General features: G+C 42.3%; 1 protein-coding gene across 3 annotated transcripts in view; it reads left to right on the top strand.

The window, feature by feature from the left end:
* The window catches only part of MAST3 (microtubule associated serine/threonine kinase 3), a 268364-nt gene that overhangs the window by 202868 nt on the left and 53363 nt on the right, over nucleotides 1-12133 (top strand). For all 3 annotated transcript variants that reach the window (XM_085638360.1, XM_085638358.1, XM_085638359.1), the window contains 5 exons: nucleotides 2187-2207; nucleotides 6494-6572; nucleotides 7058-7215; nucleotides 8902-8977; nucleotides 9786-9995. In XM_085638360.1, the coding sequence (XP_085494486.1) occupies nucleotides 2187-2207; nucleotides 6494-6572; nucleotides 7058-7215; nucleotides 8902-8977; nucleotides 9786-9995 (544 nt within the window). The remainder of the gene's footprint in view (nucleotides 1-2186; nucleotides 2208-6493; nucleotides 6573-7057; nucleotides 7216-8901; nucleotides 8978-9785; nucleotides 9996-12133) is intronic.

Consider the following 12133-nt stretch of genomic DNA (forward strand, 5'->3'; position numbering starts at 1 on the left):
TGGGGATGGTGGGAGCAGGGGATTTCCTTCCGGCTACTTGCCTTCAAGTGTCCATACTTTTGAGCCTTCCCGATTATTCTGATGGATTTAGGATTATGTTTTTTGGGGTCAGATCTGATTGTCCACTCCACTAAGTGTATCCTTGTATACCTCGGGTATACCGGGGCAGTTTAGAAAGTGAAGAGAGACCAAGCACAACTGATCCTCGTCCCACTGGATTGGTCCAGGAGGGTCCTGAGCACTAAACATTTTGAATACTTTGTTTGGCCTCCGATGCCAAGGATGAGAATGGAGGCTCCTCTCTAGCTTTCCTAGCTCTACTTTTCAAAGGATCCAACTTACATTTTCCGCCTCCTCTCTTGTGATGCATTAAGAGGATTTCAATTTTGTGTTGATCTTCTTAAAGGAAATCACTTTTTCAGCCAATAAAGACATGTTGCATGAGGCTGTTGACTTTGTCGGTCTCCCTCTATCACAGCTCTAAGAGTTGGCTAGTCAGGCGCTGTCGGTCTCTTCACTGAACAAGTGTGTTTTGTAAACAAAGAAGCTAGTGATATGCACAAGCAGATGGTTTTCCCCCAAGGTTGTTAGATCATTGCATTTGGCATAATCTTTCAATCATCCTTTTCCTTCTCTGCATCCTTCCAGAGATGAGAAAAGGTCATAGCAAGTGAAAATGCTGGAAAATATAACTTCAATGTGCTTAACAGTCTGGTACCTGTTCTCGAGACGAGGAATCTGATTATGCTGCAGGGTCCTTTCCGAAGCACTAACATCCCTTACTGTGTCAAAATTTATCATTTGAGGGTATCCCATCCAGATTAATAGGCCACCTTCCCTTCATGGGTGGGTGTTTTAGATCCTTCCAAAAATAAGCTAGAATGATTCCTTTTGACGCGGAGTTCTGAATCGATGTAAGCTCTACTAATATTAGAAATGCAATTTAAAGGAGCAGTTGACTCTGAGTAGATAATAAGTGTGACTCGCCTTCACAGTAATTTGTGTGCATGTGTTACTTATTGTAACTTTCTGAATGTTCATTTAATTTCTTGGCATGTTCTTGGTGTAGCATGACGAACAGCTTTTTTGTTAATGGTTATAATAATAGTGTGGGTTATTCTGCCATGGTCAGTGGTATGTTATTTGCCTTTTGCTTTCTGATGTGATGAAAGTAAACTATGTGTTTTGTTTGAAACTCATTAGACACGCCTACACAAATAAAAAGTAAAACTTTAAAAATGTTTTAAGAAAGAGATAGTTTTCCTTTCAAAGCAAAAATAGTTCTTGAGATATACACATCCTGCCTTTTTGCTGTTTAATTTTTTCTGTTTCAGAGCCCCAAAATAAATAAATGTAATTTAAAAAAAAGAAACAGTTCAAACCTTATGTCCATCAAGTTTAGTAAGGCAGGACGTCATGTCGGAGGACATCTTACGAAAAGGTGGGACTTCATCGTGGTGTGAGTGAGATGCGCAAAGATGCAGCTCAGACATCCATTTATTTCAATTTTAGAATTTTTTTTACGGCTCACGCAGTCAGTACGAGTTTTGAGAATGGACTGATTTTTAAGAGCGAGTCAGAGCAGCGGGTGGGTATTGGACATTATGGAAACACAAGGTTGCATCTTTCAGGTACCTGCACATGTTTAATGTATTCATCTGTAAACTAACTGGGATTTTAATGTATGCTGTTGCTTTGTGATCAGTGGATTAGAATTGTTAATGATTTTCCCCACAACCGTATTATACATAAATTGAGAATTTATAACAATACATTTTTCTGTTTCTGCATCAGAGTAATAGTAACTTGTTGGGCAAAGTGTAGTTTGGTGCTTTAATGAATTATTAATAGTGTTTATTTTATTTAAGTGCATAGTTTTCTATTTGTGATCTGCACTTGCATGACATGGATTAAGATCACTGACAATCAACAAGGATTACTAATTGGTAGAGTCTCTTTGTCAATCAGTTTGATAAAAACAATATAGTTATTCAAGTCAAGAATGTTTTTGTAATCGTTTCATTTCTTATAAAGAGCAGTCACGCCTATTTCAATACAGCTCTATTCGGACCACAAGGTTATCACTCCTGCTGAGTTCTAAAACTACATTTCTTTTTTTTCTCTCCCTCCTTGCTGCTCCATTTGTGTCAACCTGTTTTTCGCTTCTGAAATCTTTCCTTCTGCAGCCATGGCCCTCGGACTGACAGGTAATTGGTGACCATTGATGGAGCGTCTTGGGCTGGGGATTGAAGTGTCTGAAATATACCCTCCTTTTAGCATAAACAAGTCTGTTTCGTTATCAATGTTTCGCATTTAGAGCCCGGTCTCCTTCAATATGGACCAAAAAACAAACTGCAAAGTTGAATTCTTACACACCACTCAGAGCTGAACCCATTTCAGTATTTCTTATTTAAGGTAGCCAGGTGCGGTTTTTTTAATGTGTTGGTTCTGTCACTCATTGTTGGAGATGCCTTAAAACTGGGACAATCTTTAGAGTCATTTTATAGAAATGTCTGAATGGAATGTAAAAAGAAACAGACTTCAGGATACACTTGGTGATCATACTATTTTTAATGCTCATGTTAGACACGTTATTTAATAGTGAAAACCATAAATTATAGCACATAGTGCATATTAATCCAAGTTGTGAGTTACAAAAATAAAGTTTAAATGCATAAAGTGAAGAAATTGGTGAAAAACCCTAAATAGAAATGATATCAATTAAAAGCCACATTTGTTTTTTAAAAATTAAGTGAGACTTTTTTAGCAGTTAAAACAGCCATTCTTAAAGTCTTATCCCATTGCGCTTTATAATTAAATTTATTCGTTTTCAGGGTAGTTTTCAAACTCTGGATTTTGCACCTTGTACTTACTCCCTATATTATTTCGCATTTTTTTTCAACCAGAGTCTTAAAGGGAACATTTGTTTGGAATCTAATTTAGTTATGTCTGTGTGTGAATTTGTAATGTACAATAACACAATTGTTATATTGTTGTTAACCATTTTAAATCTGTAGTGCACAAGAATAGTTGTACCCCAGATTTTTTCTGACATTTTAGACGTGTCCTAATCCATTGAATGATATATTTTAATCAATGTGCAGCCTAATATTTTCTTAAAGTAACATATAAACAACGTTTGTACTACATTGCCCTGGGTTATGCTGCCAGAACCCGGTGTGTACTTGATTACATTATAGGGCCGCCTTATTCAGCCGGCCATTCGGGCCCTGCACTTAAGAACCATCTGACTAGATATTATATATCGACTGATCAGTACCTTTGTTTTTCAACTTAAACAATCTCTCGTTTTTCAATAAAAATACTTGTGGCATATACATAACCAACAGTTTTGGAAATAGACTGTGAACTAATCCTCCATGGATCATATCATTGAGAAAATGCAGTGGCAATAAAAAAACGAAATCTACACAACAGAACTTAATTTTCTTGTGTTTTTTATGACACTCTGGACGCAGTATTTTTTCTTTGTCCTAAATATTTTGTTTAGTTTAGAAGTGCACAGCAGATTGCGATTAGTGGCATTTTGTCGCCCGTTGATCTTTCTGCTGAGAATATTCCAACCCTGGCTTGACCTGACTGTTCTCTGGGGGGTGGAAAGCATCTAGTTTATTGTGAGACTTTTTTTTTTTAAAAAAAAGGAAATTCATTTTTTAATGCTTTTTAATGCTTGTTACATGCTTGAATCTCATGAAAAGTGCTTTTGAAAAGATGTCTTTTTTTTTAATGTGCAACTCGTCTGCTATAATGTGCAAAACAGATGTTGTGTCCGGCCATAAAACCTTTCCTCTCTAGGAAGAGCTGAGGCTTGGGGCCTGGGAATCACTTCTCGGGAAGTGCTCTTTCTGCATCGGTTAAACTGCATATTGAGGTGTTTAGACTGCTTATAGCACCGCGTAAATGTCAACGTTTTGTATAGTTTACTGGAAACGTACTCCAGTCTTTGGGTACTCTGGCGTCATCGAAGAGTGAGGCACAGGGATATGCAGTGGGTTTGTACAGGATCACACAGTTTGTTCGAGTTGGTTTACTACCGGGATCTCCTAGTTCTGTAGTTGCAGATTAATAACTAGATTGTGTCTCTTCCCAAACGTGTCTTTCAATCTCAGACAATAAATAAAAGATCGATGCAATATTCAAGTTATTTACCACCAGCATCTTAAAGGGTCCCATTTGTAGCATTGGCCATTACAGGCGACACTTCCGATTGCCCTTCTTGGAAGCCGCCGCCACTTAAAAAACTTATCTGCCATTCGAATAGATCCCCGAAAGCTCACTCACTGTTCACTAGTGTTCTTTCTCAAATCCTGCCACCTCTTCTTTGCGTTACTTCTATAATGTGTTTTCAGGTTAGCTCGGTTTCCGGAGTCCAACACCTCACAATGGAAGACTTGGGATGACTCTAGTGCAGACGATGAAACTTTCACGTCCTCTGCATTATCTTACCAGTGCAGAGTACGGGAATGTTCGTCCTCACATTAAAGGTTCGTTCCAGGTGGATTTTCTGTGTTTGGTAAAAACTCAATCTAGCAGACGAGAGCCTCTCTCAACCAGAGACGTATTTTTTGGGATGTCTTTTGCCTAGAGCTCACCGTGTGTGCTTACGTGACACATAGTGATAGATCGTGAAATTACCTCGAGCCTTTTTTTGTTATCGGACAGGAGAGGTTCCATTGGAAATGGGAGAATGCCCCCTTTCAGTGGTACCTCTTTACCTCCTTACAGTGGTACCTCTTTGCCCCCTTTCAGTGGTACCTCTTTACCTCCTTACAGTGGTACCTCTTTGCCCCCTTTCAGTGGTACCTCTTTGCCTCCTTTCAGTGGTACCTCTTTGCCTCCTTTCAGTGGTACCTCTTTGCCCCCTTTCAGTGGTACCTCTTTGCTCCCTTCAAGTGGTACCTCTTTGCCCCCTTTCAGTGGTACCGCTTTGCCCCCTTTCAGTGGTACCTCTTTGCCCCCTTTCAGTGGTACCTCTTTGCCCCCTTTCAGTGGTACCTCTTTGCCCCCTCTTCCTAATGGCTCCTTGCTCCGATCACCGCAGGAGGGCGATCCACCAATCATGGCCAAATGCTCCTCGTCATCCTCCTTCACCTGCTCCCTGTGGCCACGACAGGCCTTATAAACCCCCCCCCTCCGCCCACCATGACACTGCAATTTTGGCATTTACCCCTTCTGCACACCTGGGGGCAGCAAGTCAACTAGACAATCGAGTTTTAAAACAAAAACAATAGAACTTGGTGGGGGCCGGCTCATCCTTGCTTTGGGCAATACTAAACCAACTTTTTTTTTTAGATATATAATATCATGGGAAATGGACCGGTCCAACCTGCCACCAGTGAAACACAATCATCTTCCTTTGGACCACAGTATTTTCCTCCACCAGGGAGGCCCTGAGCCTCAACACAGCAGCTGGCCCCACAGGAAGTGAGAGGAAATGGGACTCCTTTAGGCATAGTCATCCCGTATTCTCCAGCAGAGAGGAGGCAAACCTGGCCTTCTTCAGAAGTCCAAATGTCTACCCGGTGCCGAGCAGTAGGAGGTACCAGACAGCATTTCTCTCCCAAGGCGAAGCAGGATGGATGGGGTTTACCCTCGCCCTGCCAGCCCACATGGGGAAACTGTGTCCTAACTATGCCAGATTTCCTGTCAGTTGCCCTGGGGGTTGGCTGACAAAAAAGTTACAGACAAAAACATAGTAACCCATTTCTAATTTTTCCTACTTCATTTTAATTGTTTTTTATTTCAACAATTAGTTTCTTTGGGAAAACCATGAGCGCTCTACACTAAAGAATTCTTGCTGGATTCTGAATTTTTTCTATGTTTCCGAAATGTACAGCTTTCTAGGTTCTCCTACGGGTTTCCAACCCGTTTTACTTTTCTATACTCGACCCACGCTTGGATAAACGTTGTGTTTGGACTTCAGAGAACTCCTTGGATTTCATTCTTCTGAGCTGGGGTAATGGCTCCTTAGGTGGAAACTCATGTTCCCTTAAAATCAAGTCCTTTGTTGTTTTTCCATATATTAGTCATTAATGAGGCTTCTAATTAATAGTCAGATGGAGATGTACACGTAGAAAGCAAAAAAAGTAAAAAAACACATCCCCTGTCCTATGATACCAGTTTGTTTCAGTTCTTTAAAATTATGTCAATTTTACCTTTAAAAAATAAATAAATGTGGTGTCATGTTGGGTTGTACAAATTTAAGTTAATGAGAGCTCCTGGTGTGAGTCTGTGTACTAACGTTTCCTACGCATCACCCAGAATGGAGTTTTGCACATATCATAAAACACGGAAATGTACAAGTGGGATATTTAGGTACCCTTTCTACTGTTCTACAGTCTTAGGTTTCTTATTAAATTCAAGTTCCCGTGTTGCATGATTAATAGATGTGTCGTAGAAAGTGACGTTTTTGGTAAACACTGATCATTTTTTGCCTTTCATTGATGTTTTTTTTTCTGGTTTCCCTTTGCAGGGCTGATGGCCGAAGGTGGTCGCTTGCTTCCCTGCCCTCGTCCGGCTATGGAACCAACACGCCAAGCTCCACACTCTCGGTAAAAGATCATTTCCACTATAGTCATGGTTCCAAACTAACGCCATCGAATACTAGAGTACTATTTTCTGGGCAAGATATTGACATGTCACAAGGCCATACTTCAAGGTGTCCGCAGTTCGTTCTATGTCAAGCATGTCCACCCTTTGACCAGTACTCTCGGAATCGTACAAGCCATTCCTTTTGAGAGCTCAGTAAACGTAAGTCCCATATGCCCATGATAGCTTCCCTGAGCTGCTGGTGCGCTTGCTTCATCTCAGCCATAGACTACGAGGGTCTTACCGGCTTGATGTCAATTCACTCTTTCTTGACCAAGCCTGCAGGTCCTGGTTGGGTGCAGACCCCAGTAAATGTTGGTAAGTCTGGTTCTCACTTTAACTGCAGCTGAATTAAACTAGCACGCTAGGGTTTCGGTATCCGTGCTGTGAGGCTCTCATTTTTTTAACGCTCCTTCTAACTGTGCTGACTTCTTCTGCTTCCCCGCAGTCTTCGTCTTCCTCCCAGGAACGGTTGCACCAGCTGCCGTATCAGCCAACGCTGGACGAGCTCCACTTCCTCTCCAAGCACTTTCGCAGCTCAGAGAGCATCACGGACGAAGAGGGACGGAGATCTCCGTGCATGCGACCACGGTCCCGAAGCCTCAGGTACTCGCTGGTGCCAGTGTGTCTTCAGCATCTTCCACAATAGTATCTGATAGAGGGAGAGTCGACGGACGGCTGTCTCCTATTATCAGGAATGAGGTTGTTGAGGAGAGATCTCTCGCTTACTGTGTGTTTTAGACCCAAGTCAAGTTATCAGACCGGATGTAGTGCATGTAACATGCACCTCGTTGCATGTAACATGCACCTCGTTGCATGTTAGAACTCTGTTGTATTGCGCGGTTGCTGTGATTTCAAAAGAGGATTGCACCCTAACCCTCCATATGCCCTCTGCAGCCATAGCTGAAGTTCTCTTGTGTCAATGAGGAGATTCCCAACAGTGCTTAATTTGTTAAACAATAAGTGCCAGGGCCCTTCTCAGGGGGCCACTGCAGCCTTCACCACCCACTGGCCCCGCCAGAACAGCCAATGACAGTACAAACACAGCTACTAACCGTCACACTGCTACAAGTGTGACAATTTGGACTATTCCAGCCCCCCAGAGCCGTAGGTATAGCTTGGGCGGCAGGCATTACTATATGTTATTGTATATACAGGTAATAAAAAACTGTTATTGTGCTCATCTGTAAATTGGGCATCATGTGTCAGACTGCCATAAGTGCTGGTGTTAACCATCAGGTGCCAGGCACCGAAAACCACCGGCTCAGATTAACCACTGATTCCCAGACTTCCCCAACAGTTGTTCTGTTTTTCGTCGCCCCTGGTCTTTCTGATGCCTCAATGTTAACACAAATCCCTTCTTTGAAGAGCCAGGATTTCCTCTGCCCTGAACAGACTGTTTCCTATGCCTCCCCTTGCTCAGACACTTAAATTGCCTTCCCCAGCCTCACGCTGCTATCAGGGATTTCTTTTGCCGCCACTCTTACCGAGAGGCGATGTCTGTTGCTACCCAGGAAAAATTATTTCCTGTTCCCCTGCTGTGAAATGACATTCCATGTTCTGTTCTACAAACTTATTTACGCCTACCCCTACTCTATCACTTTCGTAACCAGTGACCTTTCCTCCATTTTTTAAGAAGCCTGGGGCATTCTACCTACAGCCTCCAGCCTCCTGCCCCATCCGATCACTTCAAACCACTCACTTATACTTCAAATTGCCCGGGTAGGAGTAATATGTATCGGAGGGCTTGCTGATAGGCATTTGCACAGCTCCGCTCAGAAAATTAACTATTTGTTAGTTAATGGTCTACGCGGTTGTCAATTGTTTAAAAGCAAAACCTTATTTTTCTGAATTCCCCAATAGAGACATAAAGTTGGTCATAATGGGCTCTTCAGTAGATCTGCATGCACTAATATGCTGCCCTCTAAAACCCTTTAAGATTGACGTTAAAACTAAAAAGCTGCTCCACAAGGCTATTCATTCCCTATACAAGCGTCTTGGTCATGTTAGATGGTACAGTCATTTCTGTTTATTACATGCTGTGTGATATTCATATGCTGTGTAATATCTTGGCATCTTGTGATTGGGTGGTACTACTTTGTCTCCTTTTCAGCGTATCAAATTGTATGCACAAATCTATTTAGAGTTCTCTGTAAGGTTGGAGAATACTGTGGGCTCCGAGAGGATACGTGTCGTGGCATCTGCTATTGTGCAGCTTGTTCATCGCCTGAACTCTGGAGCTCAACCACTTTAATCCTGTGACACAAAATGGTCTTTGTTGTTTTCTTGTAGTCCTGGGCGTACATCGGGGACTGTTGATAAGGAGATCGTGATGATGAACCATGTGTACAAAGAGCGGTTCCCCAAGGTAGGTTTTGGAGTGTCTATAAACTTTCTTGGTTCAGCATCTTCTGGTTTACTTAGGAGCAGATCGGAGAGTAATGACCGTAGACAAAAGGCAGCAAAGAATAGCGTTGCGTGACTTGTAGCGGTGAGAAATTGCCACTAAGGAGAAGTTCCAAACATTAAAAACGTTGTTTTATAGAAGTAGTAGTTACTTTTTGTGAGTGTTTTGTTTGGAAAAAGAAATGAGATTAGCGACTCAAGACTTTATTGCCCATTTGCTACTGTTTGCAGCAAAAGTTCAAAATAAATAAAGAAAAGACGTCAACAAAATTACTTCACGCTGGTGGTTGCTCAGTTCATTTTAATGGACTCCATGAATGTCTTGTTTGCTGCCATCTTCCCAGACCTAGACATTTTGGTCTTTGTCATCACTATCTGGCCAAATAGGGCTCACTGGCCTGCTATCTGGTGGAATAAACTCTCTTCTGAGGTTTTGTTGTGACCTGCTGGCAGTAAGTGGCTGGGCAGCCATTTAAGAAAATTGAACCATGAGCGAAAGGCCCCTTTCACGTGACCCTTCCCAAGACCTGATCCCATTGGTTCACCATGGGAAGTCGACAGCAGAGTGAGCTGATCGTTTCTTCCCGGCCTTTATCCAAAGGTTTATTCTGAACACTTGGAGTGAGATAAGGACATTCGTGCTTTCAGCTAACATGTTGCAAGTAACACTTGTCAGTTACATAATTAGTTCTGGTATTTCCGTACATAGTTTGTTCCCATTTCCTCTCAGGAGCACCTGGGGATGATTCATTTTTTCTTCTTTCTCTCAGGCCACGGCGCAGATGGAAGAGCGCCTCCTGGAGATCATCACCACCTTCTCACCCAGCAGTACCCTCCCGCTGGCAGACGGAGTGCTTGGGTTCATCCACCACCAGATCATCGAGCTGGCTCGGGACTGTCTGGAGAAATCGCAGGAAGCCCTCGTCACCTCTTGCTACTTTGTGGAGCTGCAGCAAAAACTGGAAAAGATGCTCCAAGATGTGAGTTCAGTGCAGTGTGTGGGCTTTGAAGACTCCGTTGGTTGAACCATGGATATCCAGGAACAAAATTGTAACTGCGCCTCTTGAAGTCTGTGTGTGAGCGGGTGCGTGCAGTTGCTTTCCTCTCCAGGAACGCTATTGAAACTACCAACTCTTAGAGTCTGTATGTGAGTGGGTGTGTGCACTCGCGTGACTCTCCGAGAACGCTGTTGAAAGTGCGCTTCTTAGAGTCTGTGTGTGAGCAGGTGCGTGCTCTCGCGTGACTCTCCAGGAACGCTGTTGAAACTGCGCTTCTTAGAGTCTGTGTGTGTGCAGGTGCGTGCTCTCACGTGACTCCCCAGGACCGCTGTTGAAACTGCGCCTTTTGAAGTCTGTGTGTTAGCAGTGCGTGCATTGCTTGACTCTCCTGGAAAGCTGTTAAACCTGTGATCCTCAAGTCTGCTTCTTGAGTGTGCTCGAAATTGTCTTATCCATACTTGCAGTGCTGAACCTTGGCTGTCTAGTAACACAATCTCAACCTTTGGTTTTAGAGCCTCAAAGTGTGTATGTATGTGCAAGTGAACATGCTTTGGCTCTGTGGGAACGTTGAGGCTGCACTGCAAGAGTCGCCCATTGTGGGCCCTTCCTACCGTGGGGATGCATGTGTCCCTTACCTTTTCATGTCCAAGACCATGTGAGGCTCTCTTTTTACGTGTCATGCTGAAATCTGGAAGAGAACGCAGTCTGGAAATACTTGTAATAGAACTAAATGAGAGAAAAAGAAATTCGAGAAATATGGTGCCCGTTTGGAGGGAAGATTCTTAATTTCATAATTTTAATGATTCTTATCTGTTTGCCAGTAATGGTAATTCAAGTAAGATGTCAATAATATGAGGCTCTGCTCTTCCTCTAATGACAAAGATTGAATGAGTGACAGGCGGGGATACTGATCATTATACTAACGAGGTGCTGCAAAAGATTGAATGAGTGAATACATAACTATATAAGATGCTGCTTCCCCCTATGTTGTCGTTATAGCATGATGTTTTCTAAGTTCTGTTGCTTACAAACCAGCTGCAGCACTCCTGCACAAATAGTTACAGAGCTCCTATGCTTTGAAGATAATTTTTTTGTTTTTTTAGGGGTTGGCATGTGATGTTTGTGTGAAATCTCATTAAATTTGTGCTTGGGCAATAATCATTGGTCCACATTTTGGGGCGTAATTGGTGTGGTAACCTTGCTTTAGAGCAGGTGAGGTGCCTGAAGGGTCAGTACGGAGCATTATGATTGGCCGGTCTTACCGAGCATGGCTGAGATCATACCAGCGGACATTGTGGAGGGTTCATGCATGTTACGGCTTCTAATTACTACCGCAATGCGAGTAATTTAGAAACCGGCATGTACATTGCCAATAGGTTCATGAACATTATGGACTCAAATCTTTAGAATTACCTTGCATTTTATTTTTATATATTTTAATTGGCTTTGTAACATCCCATCCCATTGCCAAGGCCACTTAGGAGAACTCGATGGATGAGGGAAACAGAGAAGGTAAATGGATCTGAGCTCACAACCGAGACAGTTATGGTGGAGCTTGAAAAGAAGTTACATTTGGAAAGGAGCTCAGTCCAAAAGCTTGGTTAGGTTGGTGGTTGTGAAAGTGTTAGCCTTATGGTAATTGCTTTTTTAAACTATATTGTTCTTTTTTTTAAGGCTAGAAGGTTAGGAACAGTTCACAGGACAAGGTAATAAAGGCATGCACTTGTGACTAGCTATCCAGGATATATGATGCGCGGTACTGCCTTGCGCAAGGCTTTGCAAGCCCTTGTATGAGGAGAATTAATTCAAAATAAATGTATGCATCCTGGCTTTCAGGTGGCTGTTGGGACAATCCTTTAACCATTCACTGTCTGCAGCATTTAATCTTGTCATGCACTTTAAAATGGAACTTTTTACTGAACTTCTAAATCATTGGCCAGACTTTTAAAATAATTAATGCTGAAGAGTAAAGCTTTGTCCAGGAAATTCAGCTTAACCGGCATTGATTGTTTTCTTGATTATACAAATGCTTCACTGATCTCAAAATGTAGATTTTTTGTGTTAAATGACCTCAGAACAGCAAGTGGTTACCCGAATAGCAGTCTCAGGAAACACATTGT

This window comes from Triturus cristatus, chromosome 12 (genome assembly GCF_964204655.1).
Source record: "Triturus cristatus chromosome 12, aTriCri1.1, whole genome shotgun sequence".
In the NCBI taxonomy this organism is placed as follows: domain Eukaryota; kingdom Metazoa; phylum Chordata; class Amphibia; order Caudata; family Salamandridae; genus Triturus; species Triturus cristatus.